Genomic DNA, 14,625 nt, shown 5'->3' with positions numbered 1-14,625 from the left:
ATGAGCCCTGACAGTTTGTAGGCAAGTCTGTGTTGATGTGTTGCGCATGACAGAGGATGCGGAGGGTGGGAGAAATTGATGCAGTCAGGCAGCATGGGCAGGGATTTGTCCCACTGTAGTTGGCATTGTAAACTACAACAACATCTATATTGAGCTTTTCCGGGTGTACTTAAATGCTTGAGCTGCAGCCACCAGGGTGCACTCAGTAGGTAGTAGAAGTGTTAGGGCGTCTAGCCCAAGGACTCTTTACTGAATAGGAAGAACTGAGGTTTGAACTCGGGTCACTTGTGTCATAGGCAGAGCCCATAACCAGTATACTTTCCAGCCAACAAGTGACTGACTAGTATCTGAGGGCTGAGACACACCAGAAAAGCTCCCCAAACGCTAGAGGTTTCAAAACCTCTTCCCAATGTAATGCTATGGGTTTTTTATTTCACAAAACATCATCGCTCCAGTGTGCATAGACACATAGGATAACATTAGCAGGAGGTTTCAAAAACTCAAAACGCTCAGTAAAACTCCACTGGTGTGCACCAGGCCTAACTTGAGGGACACTTGTATTCAGCTAGATGTATGCCTGATTATGAACAAAACATTTGGGAACACAAAAATGTGGCTTGTATATGTAAAAGCCAGGTAGGAAAAAACAGACGATGAACAACTCTCCTTACCGACATTATTTGACAATCTGTAGCGTAAATGATGGCTAAACTGAACAATCCATGGCAGTGATTTGGCATTTTAAACAACCGATGGGACGGATCACTTCAGCAGATGATTGTTCATCATCAGATCTTTAAACGATGTGTCCGCTAAAGCCGGTAACACTTCCTCTTGCATCCTTTACCGTTTAACAATCCTATCCTTGGCTTTCTTCTTGCAGTCTGTTGCTGTCGTTCACATTCCATTGCTGAACATCTCTTGTATACAGATTGTTGAAACATCGTTCATCCACCGTTTCCAGCAATTGAGTCTTGCAGTGGGTACTTAGCATAACATTAATTGCTGCTCGGCTATCCACTATTGTTGGTCCTGAACACAAAATCTCCCCCTGGCTCTCCAAAGCACTTGGTAGAGAGGCCAGAAGAGCTTGTATGCCCTTGCGATTCTTTGCACGATTCTTCCACCAACCAGCGTTTTTTAAGCGACAAGCAATCGTGTCCACGATCTCACAAGGTGAGTACGAGTGCGCGATTAGGCAAACGATGCTTGACAATAACGACCGTCACTGCGGATCTTTAAGATCACCGTTGACTCACGCACAAAGTGCCACCATCGTTTGAACACTCGTTCGCACTCATCGTGTGCCGTCGCTTGTTCCCGCGGGCAGGAAGGTGAATTGGAGAATCTTGTTAGTCAGCGACTGTGAGGTTCCCCGATCCATCGTCAGGTGCGTCTTTAGCTTTTAGTAAATCATTGTTATACAACTCTGAACCATGTTATGCTCCATTTACTCCAAAACAGTGTGCAAACACAATGCAATGAATTGAAAGGGACTCTGTAAAGAAAGGAATTCGGGTTTTTAAGGAATAAAAAGAAAAACCTACTTATTTGAACAAGAAAGCTGCTTCCATTGTGAGAGTGAAGTGCTGGCTTAACTGTTACATAGTTACATAGTTACTTTGGTTGAAAAAAGACATACGTCCATCGAGTTCAACCAGTACAAAGTACAACTCCAGCCTGCTCCCTCACATATCCCTGTTGATCATAAAATCCCTGGATTAACATCATTGGCATTACCTAGTAATTGTAGCCATGGATGTCATTCAACGCAAGGAAAGCATCTAAGCCCCCTTTAAATGCAGGTATAGAGTTTGCCATAACGACTTCCTGTGGCAATGCATTCCACATCTTAATCACTCTTACTGTAAAGAACCCTTTCCTAAATAAATGGCTAAAACGTTTTTCCTCCATGCGCAGATCATGTCCTCTAGTCCTTTGAGAAGGCCTAGGGACAAAAAGCTCATCCGCCAAGCTATTATATTGCCCTCTGATGTATTTATACATGTTAATTAGATCTCCTCTAAGGCGTCTTTTCTCTAGACTAAATAAACCCAGTTTATCTAACCTTTCTTGGTAAGTGAGACCTTCCATCCCACGTATCAATTTTGTTGCTCGTCTCTGCACCTGCTCTAAAACTGCAATATCTTTTTTGTAATGTGGTGCCCAGAACTGAATTCCATATTCCAGATGTGGCCTTACTAGAGAGTTAAACAGGGGCAATATTATGCTAGCATCTCGAGTTTTTATTTCCCTTTTAATGCATCCCCTGTCACAAAGGGGTTTTATGTTCGGCTACTATATGTGTTGGTGAGGTGTAATGCAGTGAAAGACCCCATGTAGCCAGTCTAATCTGATGGACTTTGCTTTCTCTGCACAGTTTAGTGATTGAGAAGCGCCCTCCTCCCCAGTGCAGGTAGAATAGAGGAGGTGCAGGCAAAGCTCTGATTTGGGTACAGCAAAAAAAAAAAAAAGTAAGAAAAAAAAAAGTTTGCACTGCTGTGAAAAAAAAACCTATTCCAAAATCCTTCCAGCTCCAGACACCTGCTAGAGAAACAGGAGGAGGGAGATTCCCCTCACCACGCCCACTGCTAGCTGACTGGCTAAGACTTGACAATACTCATCTGCATAACCACGCCCGCAAGCCACAGCGTTCCATATTAGTCAGAGGGACAGTCAGAGAAGTTAGTGCCTTTCCTTTTAATCCCAACGTGCAGAGTCCCATGTAAGATCATTCCTTCCCGCAGCAAGATGCCGCGATCATTCCTGGTCAAGAAACATTTCTCTGCCTCCAAGAAGCCCAACTACAGCGAGCTAGAGAGCCAGACAGGTGAGAACAGTGACAGGCAGCACCCGTAATTCTATGCAAGCGCCCTCATTTTATACAGCACCCCTTACTATATGTAACCTTATTCTATGCAAGCACCCTATTTATTCCTTATAAGCACCCTATTACATACAGCATCTTACTCTATGCAAGCACTCTCATCCCATGTAGCTCGCTATTCTATGCAAGCACCCTTTTCCATACAGCATCTTATTCTATACAAGCACCCCCTATTCTATACAAGCACCCTGTTCCACACAACTCCTTATTTTATGCAGCACCTTATTCCACACAGCTCCTTTTTATATCCATCACCCTATTCCACACAGCTCCTTCTTCTATGCAACACCCTATTCTATGCAGCACCCTATTCTATGCAGCACCCTATTTCATCCAGCACCTTATTCTATGTAGCATCCTATTTTATACAATCTACACACTTTCTATCCAGGATTGCAAGGCTAAACTCATTCTACAGGCAACTGTTGCTTATGTGTTTGTGTGATTCTGGAAGCTATAATCATTTCTAGCCTGCTAGGGTGCATATTGCAGTGTGCAAAAGTTTGTTGTGTCATTCAAAACTTGATGAAAAGATTTCTTGCTCCTATGTGCATGTCTCATCTGTCAATATTTTCAACCCCCCCTTCCCATTTGAGGTGTGCTTGTAGTTTTTTTTTTTTTCTTATCTCTGCATATACTGCACACATTCTCTCCTTTCTTTCCACTCTCTTCTGGTTTCGCCTTGTTACCTTTTTTTTTTTCCGCTACACTCTCCCTCTGTCTCTTTATGTGTATTTTTCTCTCTCTAGTCTGGACACTACTTTCTCTCTCTATGTATGTGGGTATATTAATGTTTTATTGACATAACTAGCATTCTAGAATAAGATAGTTATCATTGTTGTTTTTCTTCTTGTAGTGTACATCGCACCATTCCTCTATGACAAGTACCCCATACCTGTTATACCGCAGCCGGAGATACTGACCACTGGAGCATACTTTCCCTCGTTAGTTTGGGACACCAGCTTACTTACCACCTTCTTCACCACTGACCCCGACTACAGCAAGTCCCCCATCTCCACCTCCAGTGATGACTGCAAGCCTCTGGACCTCACCTCTTTCTCCAGTGAGGATGATGAGGGGAAGACCTCGGACCCCCCCAGTCCAGCATCCTCAGCCACTGAAGCTGAGAAGTTCCACTGTAACCAGTGCAATAAGTCGTACTCTACCTTTGCTGGACTGTCCAAACACAAGCAACTGCACTGTGACTCACAAACCAGAAAGTCTTTCAGCTGCAAGTATTGCGACAAGGAATATGTCAGTCTGGGGGCCCTAAAGATGCATATCCGAAGCCACACGCTACCCTGTGTCTGCAAAATCTGCGGCAAGGCGTTCTCCAGGCCATGGCTGCTCCAAGGACACATCAGAACTCATACAGGTAAGGAGCTCTCTCTTTCCATCTGTGTGTCACAAGAGATAAAACTGTTTTTTAGACTTCTGAGGACTTTTTCAAGTTATATCCTATAGCAGCTGCACTTTGGGTAGAATTGCTCAGCGTATCAGGTGCCTTAATTCTGTGGCCAGGCAACTCTTTTGAGGTAGCTTTATTGTAATGCTTTCCCAAAAAAACACCTGTATTGAGGCATAACAAAAGCGTACGCGCCAGTGGATTGTTTAAGCCACAGCTCTCTCCATTCTTCAGGAGGTAATAGGGCTGAAGTTCTAGTGGTGTGGGCCTTTGAATTGCACCTGTTACTCCCCAGCCTGTGTACTTGCAGCTGCCGGAGTGTATTCCAGCTTAAACTTTACACAAAGCTCCCACTCCTTCATTGCGTCCTAACTGATTGTTTTTGATTTGTATAGAGCTGATTTCACACCCTCTTCAAGTGCTAAGCGCTAGGCAAAGGGAAACTCAAAAGGCATTAATTGTGTTAGATAAATGCTTTGTAGACAGTGCCGCGTGCCTCATGCATACATGATGTGGGCTCATTAGCATTTTCTAGGGGGGGAGGAAGTATTTACATTCATTTGTTTTTAATTTCTCAAACCTGCACACCTTGGTACAGCACACCCCCTCAGGATAGGTTAAACTGGTGGATCCTTGCATTGTAGTACTTCCAAAGTAATAAGAAGAAAAGTTTGTTGCACACTCTTGTATGGCTCTTGATCACTTACAGGTTGTTTTTCTATTGACAGGAGAAAAGCCATTTTCTTGCACACATTGCAACCGGGCCTTCGCTGACCGCTCCAACCTCCGGGCCCATCTTCAGACTCATTCCGATGTCAAGAAGTATCAGTGCAAAACCTGCTCCAGGACTTTCTCTCGAATGTCACTCCTCCACAAACACGAGGAGACAGGTTGCTCGGGAAACCACTGAACGCTCTTGTCTGTACAAGTGACTGATCTTATGAACACTACAGTGAGGGTGTCATCTCTCTTCAGAGCTCACGCTCCCCGACTGCCATGTAGCAAGCGCACAGCGATCGTGTGGGTTTTGGGAGATCTAATACACTTATTACAAAATAATGCTCTTAAATGCTGAATTTTAGCTCTCTGCCTTCCAAACTCTCCCTGCAGCCTACGCTACATTTTACATGAATGTACAATGGACTGTAGTTGTATTAAACTTTTGCTGTCAACACCAGCAAGAGATTTATTTTTCCACTTGCCTTTTGGAAGCAGAGAAAGGCTAATTCATCTATTTTCTATGAAGGACAGAATGAAAGTGTTAAAAAGTGTCTTATTTTTTTATGACTGTGTGTCTGTGTATATAAATATATGCAAAGCAAGTACTTCTCCGCAAAAAAAAAAAAGGAAAAGGTGTTACTATGCAATAATAATATCACACTTATTAAGGCAGCTGTTTGCAAGCAGCACAATGATGGATCTATGAGGGCTTCTCCAGTAACAATGGCCAGGGAAGCGAGAGCCTGTCGCCGTTACCAAATAACAATTGTGTTTACAAAGCTCTTGAGCACCTGTTAATACGACTATTAAAACGACTGCCTTTCATAGGCGCTCAGATTAATAGCGGGCAGTTGTCAGACGATACAATGGCTGCTTGTGCAAGGCAGCCCATGGACAGGTGGGCCGGCCGGGGGAAAAGAAAAATAACATGGTCTGTTGACAGGTGTCAGTTGAATGCATTTCTAGCCTCTGTACTTTTTATTTTTCTTTTATGTCTACATAATCCTTACAAAACGATGGTTTACATTTCAAAGGTACACTGGTATTTATATTTTTTATCTGCCACAATTTTGTACTGATGAAACTTTTTTTTTATAAACACAATTTATTGATATTCAATAAATAAAAAAAATTAATTTATAAGTGTGGTGTATGTTGACTTCCTTTTTTTTTAGGTTTTGTTACAAAACGGTATAAAAGCCTTTTGATGTTAAAAGCTGGTGCCATAGGACCATTGGAATAAAGTGTGGCATGAAGGGTGATTCAACACAATGCAAAGAAGGACAGGCCACCGAACCAAGGATTTAACTCCTAACATTGAATGTAACGGACATCGGCCCATATGCAATTCACTTTTTCTCCGAAGTTTTCTCCTACAAGATTATTTTTCATCTTCTATTTTAAGTAACTTTTCACCACTTTGCAACTAAAAAAAGTGCCAAAAACTAGATGAAAAAGTACTATCAAGATTATTTTGAGTATTTTCTTGCTAGCTGGTGGTTTCAAAGGCATTTTATGACAAGGTGTGGAAATATCGCCTAGGAGAAAACTCAGGAGAAAAAGTGAATTGCATATGGGCCATATAGGGTTTACTATTTCTCCTAAGTGATATGTTTACACTTTATCAATAAAGCCTTTTAAAACATCAGCAAGCAAGAAAATACTCAGAATAATTTTGACAGTACCTTTTCACCAACTTTTTAGCACTTTTGTCAATTGCGGAGTGCAAACGTTATTTTATACAGATGAACAAAATGATCTCCTAGGAGAAAACTTAGGAGAAAAAGTCAATTGCATATGGCCAATAGACTAATAGAAGAGGATGCCTCCTTCTTTGCTTTGTGTTGTATCAAATTGGCAGAGGTGCTGCACCTACCTGAAAGAACTGACAATGGCAATTTTCTCCTTAAAGGGGAACTTCAGCCTAAACAAACATACTGTCATTAAGTTACATTAGTTATGTTAATTAGAATAGATAGGTAATATACCGTAATCTTTTACCCACCCTGTTTTAAAAGAACAGGCAAATGTTTGTGATTCATGGGAGCTGCCATCTTTGTCATTGGGGCATCCATCTTTTTGGTTGAAAGAAGGTGACAGGGAGCATGAGACACAGTTCCAACTGTCCTGTGTCCTGATAACCCCTCCCAGCTGCATGCGCTAGGCTTCAAATGTCAAATTCAAAATGTAAAAAAAAAATTGCACCAAAACAGCAGAACAAGAACAATAAAAATGAGGCTTGTATAAGAGAAACAAAGTTCTGATGCTGTGAAACTGTTAAAGAAACACCAGGCCTTTTCATTGCTGCTGAGTTGATTTTTAGTCTGGAGGTTCACTTTAAGTGGGAAAACTTGGTTTGGTTGGAACATCTGAACATGTAAGGTGCATTCATGGAAAAAAATTGAGGTTGAATAAAGTTTTTAAGGTTGGAAAAGCAGAGGTTGTCAACTTCAAAGGTAAAAGGTTGAAAAAAAAAAACAGATTGACAACATTGGAGCTAAATAAAGGTTAAAAAAGAGTGACCAAATCAAAGCTAACTAAAGTTTTAAAACAAGGTGACAAAAGTGAAGCTCAGCAAAGTTTGAAGGCTGCACAAAGAGACTACAGAGGCTGTGAGCTACTTCAAAGGATAAACAGTAAGGTTCTAACTGTAAGGTTCTGGTCACACATAAATAGTATCGTTCTAACAGTAAGGTTCTGGTCACGCATAGACATTAAGGTTCTGGTCACATCCAAACATCCAGTCATATAATGTGTCTTCAGTCTTAGAAGAAAAATTCAATAAGCAAAGTTGCAAAATTAATTTCTATGTATTGTACTAAAACCTGGTGAGTAGACATGCTGAGCTCTGTGGTTCCTCAGCAGCTGCATCTTGCATGTAGAAATCCTGACAGGTGCACACCAACAGTATCTGAACACTTTTATTAGGGGAGGGGGAGCACAAAACAATACGTTGTACTCTCTGCAAGGAAGTTGAAAGCACCTGCTAGTTCCCTGTGCTTAATTTCTATTTCATCTTTGACAGGCAGGTGGAGTGAGTGAGCAACAGAGATGCAGATGGGGCTCTGCTTCTGATGTCTCAGAACTTTGCAAAACTTTTTTTTCCTTCTTTAAACTTTGTTTCATCTCTGGGGGAAAGAGAAGAGGGGGGAGGCAATCTGGGCTGCATTCATTATATTTGAAATGAGGACAAGATGACCTTAGGGGGGGAACTGCTGGTGGGCAGGATTTTAAGTTGCCCATTTCCCCCAGTAAATAGACATTGCCGTAAGCTGTTACTTGACCTCTTGGTTATGTATCTGTCAGTCTTCAGGCTCTGAAGGGGGACTCATGACACAGTGCTCTGCAGTAGGTGTAAGCTAGGTTTCAGGAAAATCGTGTAGTCGTTGTAAGCATGATAATGTCGAATGCATTGATCCCTGTGTCATTGGAAGTCACAGAACTGACTGTAAGTGACAGCCTGCATGGAGATAGCTAGCTATTTACATACTGCAGAGTTTGAGGCCTCGGGGCTAGCTGAGTCTAATCTTCCCCCTTACAAGTTAAGCGACAGAGTGACGAAAAGATAATTGGTGGTGGAGGATAGCTTAGTGGTAGCCTCCAGCTAATGTTTAAGAAATCCTCAAGACATTCCAAGTGTTTTATTGCCATTCTAATGCATTTTATTCTACCATCAACAAATACTTCCGTAACTACATGTCAAGCATCCAACAGACTCAGAAAAACCACTTCTTCATTGAACCATCATTGTAACAATTATCCTGTATTTCTATATAATACTATACTATGAGGCCTCTTACACACTATATGCTGAAAAACAGACACGGTTTTAACTTACCATAGCAGTGCATTATGAAAAATGCTTTCAGTTAAAATGCGTATAGTGTGAACTGAACCATGGGAAAACATGGTCATTACTTTGAAAATCAGTTCTCCTTTCAGTTATAACTGAGAGCAAATGATATAGTGTAAAACGACCCTTAGGCCTCACATTGTGAGCGCTTTTTCTGACCTTCAGTGATGTGTCTGTTGTTGTTTTTTTTTTTTTTAACGCTCCCATTGACTTGCATTAAAATTGTGGTATTACTGAGGCAAAACCACCGCTATCACAATTTTTTGAAAAGTAGCGATAACTGCGATTTTGCCACGATTTAAGGCCAGAAACCCACTAGGAGTGGTTTTCTGAGCGCTTTGCGATTTGAAAACTCTTGCTAATGTAATGCTACGGGTGTGATCCCATTTGAGTGATGTGATTTTATAAAAATCCCCCATAGGATTGCATTAGCAAGAGCTTTTTCAAATCACCAGCGATTATAAATCGCTCCTAGTGGGTTTCTGGCCTTACAGTGATTTTAATGCAAGTCAATGGGAAAGCACAAAACACAACGCTGACAGTCAGAAAAGCGCTCACAGTGTGTCTCAGGCCTTAGTCACTGGGTCTGCACTTTGTTCACTCCATTATTTCTTCTGCTAAAGCCCTGAGGAAATCACAGACAATACAGAGGGGCATGGGGAGGCTGTTCTGATAAAGTTCTTTGTAAAGCTATTTTGCCTTCTTGAAATAAGTTTCAGCCCTTTGTGAGCCAGAAGTAACATCCTAACACATCACTTCAACACAGTGGTTACTTAGTTACTAGCATTAAAAAAATCCATATATCCATCGAGTTCAACCAGACAAGTTACAACGCCAGCCTGCAACCTCAAATTTCCCTGTTGATCTAGAGGAAGGCAAAAAAACCTTAGGGCTTGTTCACACTATGAGCGTTTGCAATTTTTTTTAAGCGCTGGCGATTTTAGAAATCGCCCTAAAAGTGCTTGTGCAATAATTTCCTATGAAAGTGTTCACATATGAGCGTTTCGATTTTCAGCAAGTTGCAAATGCGCTACATGTACCATTTTCTGAGCGCTTTTACTATAATGTAAGGTATAGGAAGAGCGCAAAACGCTTGAAAAGCGCTTTGTATAGCGATTTCCCGAGCGCTTTTAAAGGGAGTCTTAGCAGTCCCATAAAATCAAAAATGTCACTTACCTGGAGCCTCCTCCAGCCCACGAGGTACCCCAGCGTCATCCTGGCTCCTGTTCGTGTCTTTCCAGCAGCTCCCGTTGCTGGCGACACCCACCGGTGCAGAACGCTCCAGGGGACTGGAGCACACGAGGCCGAGCATGCGCAGAAACCAACGACAGGGCGGCGAATGACCAGATTATCGGGAGTCATAGCGCCAGATCAGATGGGACCAAAGAGGATGGCGAGGGAAGCCATGCTTCTTATGGGGCTGGAGGAAGCCCCAGGTAAAGGTAAATACGGGCCAGTGTACCATCTCTTTACACTTTAAACTTTTTCCTTCATACACAGATCATGTCTCCTAGTCCTTTGCACAAGCCTAGGGGCAAAAAGCTCACCTGCCAAGCTTTTCTATCACTCACTGATCTATTTATACGTTAATTAAATCTCATCTAAGGCATCTTTTCTCTAGGCTAAATAAGCCCAATTTATGTAACCTTTACTGGTGAGACCTTCTATGCCTCTAATAAATTTTGTTGCTTGTCTCTGCACCTGCTCTAAAGCCCCATCTACACCATACAATTTTTTTGTCTGATTCGATTCGATTCAATCTGACATGTCCGATTGGAATTCGATTTGAATCGAATCCCGATCGGACATGCCGGATTGAATCGAATAAACAAATCGAATTGAATCGGACAAAAAAATTGGATGGTGTAGATGGGGCTTTAAACTACAAATATTTTTCCTGTAATGTGGTGCCCAGAACTGAATTCCATATTCCAGATGTGGCCTTACTAGAGAGCTAAACAAGGGCAGTGTTATGCTAGCGTCTTCAGTTTGTGTTTCCCTTTTAATGCATCCCAAAATGTGATTTGCTTTAGCTGGAGCAGCTTGGCATTGAATACAATTCTTTAACTTGTTGTAGATGAGTACAACTAAGGCCCTCTCCAATTCTGATGTCCCCATCTGTATCCCGTCTATGATATATGATACTAGACAGTTGGTATGACCAAAATGCATGACTGGTTAAAAAGGTGAATCATGAGCAGCATGGTGGTGTAGTGGATAACACTCTTGCTTTGCAGCGCTGGTTCCCCAGTTTGAATCCAAGTCAGGCACTATATGCACATAATTTGTATGATCTCCTGTGTCTGTGTGGGTTTCCTCTGGGCACATCCCAAGCAGACATGGCTCTACGGCAGGACAACACAAGAGTGTTATTACATGGCATGGATTTTATTTACAGAGAACTGGAACCATCAGGATTTTATTGTGGGCCCAAACCTGGGTGCTATAAATTGGCGGTTCTGAAAGGACAACTGAAGTGAGAGAGATATGGAAGCTGCTATATTTATTTCCCTTTTAGCAATACCAGTTGCCTGACTGTCCTACTGATCCTCTGCCTCTAATACTATTAGCCATAGCCCCTGGACAAGCATGCAGCAGATCAGGTGTTTCTGACATTATTGTCATATCTGAAAATATTAGCTGCATGCTTGTTTATGGTGTAAATCGGACACTACCGCAGCCAAATAGATCAGCAGGGCTGCCAGGCAACTGGTACTGTAAATACAAGAGCATAAAGCAATGATGTACTCATTCTAACCACTGGATTCTTACCAAATTGTGTGTTACATCTCACTTGTGTGAGGGTGAAAGCTGTGAATGCCTTGAGGCAAAATTGAACCTTGTAGTGTATTTCAATTGGTGGCTACTGGGTTCCTTCAGGACCACTACGAAAAAAAATCGTGGCTGTCCATATTGTAACTGGACCTTTGTGAAACATTATTCACGACTGTCTCTGCCCTGTACTATACTTGCTTGGCCTTCCTAAATTAATGCTGTGATTTACAAGATTATACCATACCGTACTTTTATCATCTTTGACTGATCTGGATCACGTGAGTGCACCTCACTGCTTTGTATACCATAGTTTTTTTTTTTTTTTATATTGCGCCAACATCTTCCATAGCACTGTATGGTATCCATGGAATTCTACTAACCTTTTTTTTTTTCCTTGGATTTGCTATTTTAAAGAGACTCTGTAACAAAGTGTTCAGCCTTATTTCTTCTATCCTCTAAGTTCCTATACCTGTTCTAATGTGGTCTGGATTACTGCAGCCTTTTCTAGTTGCACTGTCTCTGTAATATATCTAATCTTCTTTTCTTTGTCAAGCTTTGTTGACCAAGGGAGGAAAGCACTGCCGCTGCTGTGATGGGGACAAGTTATGGACGCCCCCTGCAGGCTCTGTGTGTGTGCTTTGTTTATCCCTCACAGACAGGTCTCTGCTCTCAATTTCAGCTTGTTTGAGGGGGGAGGGAGCTGCCCATGCTGAGAAACTGTGAGAATCCCTGACTGAAGTGCAGAAAATTCACTATGTAATAAAAACTTGTAGTATACTGTAACATGATTATATATATATATATATATATATATATATATATATATATATATATATATATATATATATATATATATATATATATATATTTATATATATATATATATATATATATATATATATATATATATATATATATATATATACAGTGGAGGAAATAATTATTTGACCCCTCACTGATTTTGTAAGTTTGTCCAATGACAAAGAAATGAAAAGTCTCAGAACAGTATCATTTCAATGGTAGGTTTATTTTAACAGTGGCAGATAGCACATCAGAAGGAAAATCGAAAAAATAACCTTAAATAAAAGATAGCAACTGATTTGCATTTCATTGAGTGAAATAAGTTTTTGAACCCCTACCAACCATTAAGAGTTCTGGCTCCCACAGAGTGGTTAGAAACTTCTACTCAATTAGTCATCATCATTAAGGACACCTGTCTTAACTAGTCACCTGTATAAAAGACACCTGTCCACAGAATCAATCAATCAAGCAGACTCCAAACTCTCCAACATGGGAAAGACCAAAGAGCTGTCCAAGGATGTCAGAGACAAAATTGTAGACCTGCACAAGGCTGTAATGGGCTACAAAACCATTAGCAAGAAGCTGGGAGAGAAGGTGACAACTGTTGGTGCGATTGTTCGAAAATGGAAGGAGCACAAAATGACCATCAATCGACCTCGCTCTGGGGCTCCACGCAAGATCTCACCTCGTGGGGTGTCAATGGTTCTGAGAAAGTTGAAAAAGCATTCTAGAACTACACGGGAGGAGTTAGTGAATGACCTCAAATTAGCAGGGACCACAGTCACCAAGAAAACCATTGGAAACACATTACACCGCAATGGATTAAAATCCTGCAGGGCTCGCAAGGTCCCCCTGCTCAAGAAGGCACATGTGCAGGCCCGTCTGAAGTTTGCCAATGAACACCTGAATAATTCTGTGAGTGACTGGGAGAAGGTGCTGTGGTCTGATGAGACCAAAATAGAGCTCTTTGGCATTAACTCAACTCGCTGTGTTTGGAGGAAGAAAAATGCTGCCTATAACCCCCAAAACACCGCCCTCACCATCAAGCATGGGGGTGGAAACATTTTGCTTTGGGGGTGTTTTTCTGCTAAGGGCACAGGACAACTTAATCGCATTAACGGGAAAATGGACGGAGCCATGTATCGTGAAATCCTGAATGACAACCTCCTTCCCTCTGCCAGGAAACTGAAAATGGGTCGTGGATGGGTGTTCCAGCACGACAATGACCCAAAACATACAGCAAAGGCAACAAAGGAGTGGCTCAAGAAGAAGCACATTAAGGTCATGGAGTGGCCTAGTCAGTCTCCGGACCTTAATCCAATAGAAAACCTATGGAGGGAGCTCAAGCTCAGAGTTGCACAAAGACAGCCTCGAAACCTTAGGTATTTAGAGATGATCTGCAAAGAGGAGTGGACCAACATTCCTCCTAAAATGTGTGCAAACTTGGTCATCAATTACAAGAAACGTTTGACCTCTGTGCTTGCAAACAAGGATTTTTCCACTAAGTGTTAAGTCTTTTATTGTTAGAGGGTTCAAAAACTTATTTCACTCAATGAAATGCAAATCAGTTGCTATCTGTTATTTAAGGTTATTTTTTCGATTTTCCTTTTGATGTGCTATCTGCCACTGTTAAAATAAACCTACCATTGAAATGATACTGTTCTGAGACTTTTCATTTCTTTGTCATTGGACAAACTTACAAAATCAGTGAGGGGTCAAATAATTATTTCCTCCACTGTATATATATATATATATATATATATATATATATATATATATATATATGTACACATATACCTCTTCCTGGTTAGCGGTCATGTTTTTTGTTTGTCACTACCTAAAACTGGCGATTAAAAGCCAGGATCACAATGGGGAGCGGCAGGAACGGTAAAGAGGGATCCAGAAGATCACAGTGACTCGATTTGGTATGCTTTTTATTGTACAAATCTGACGGTACAGATTCTCTTTAAATATTAGCTGGTAAAAGGGAACTGGTCATAGCTGGTAATAGGGAACTGGTTACATTTTTAAATCATTTCAGACATTCAGGAAATTATTTTCAGATTTGTAAGTTGTCAATAAAGTATTATAACATGCTGGCTCATTAGCATGGGTTTCTTTTCCTTTCTTGTGTTTTTGCTATATATTTTGTTCCTGGGGCTATTGAATTTTTAGGTTTATTGT

At 41.2% G+C, this 14,625-nt stretch overlaps 1 protein-coding gene across 1 annotated transcript; it reads left to right on the top strand.

Moving 5' to 3' along the window:
• Positions 1 to 2,681: 2,681 nt before the first annotated feature.
• Positions 2,682 to 6,109, top strand: LOC137542350 (protein snail homolog Sna). Its single transcript, XM_068264190.1, has 3 exons — positions 2,682 to 2,830; positions 3,744 to 4,262; positions 5,021 to 6,109. Exons 1-3 carry the CDS (start codon positions 2,752 to 2,754, stop codon positions 5,200 to 5,202), a joined length of 780 nt encoding a protein of 259 aa, XP_068120291.1. The 5' UTR covers positions 2,682 to 2,751; the 3' UTR covers positions 5,203 to 6,109.
• Positions 6,110 to 14,625: the final 8,516 nt, after the last annotated feature.

The sequence above is a fragment of the Hyperolius riggenbachi genome, chromosome 12 (genome assembly GCF_040937935.1).
Source record: "Hyperolius riggenbachi isolate aHypRig1 chromosome 12, aHypRig1.pri, whole genome shotgun sequence".
NCBI classification, from domain to species: domain Eukaryota; kingdom Metazoa; phylum Chordata; class Amphibia; order Anura; family Hyperoliidae; genus Hyperolius; species Hyperolius riggenbachi.
This window is presented reverse-complemented; position numbering and strand designations above follow the sequence as displayed.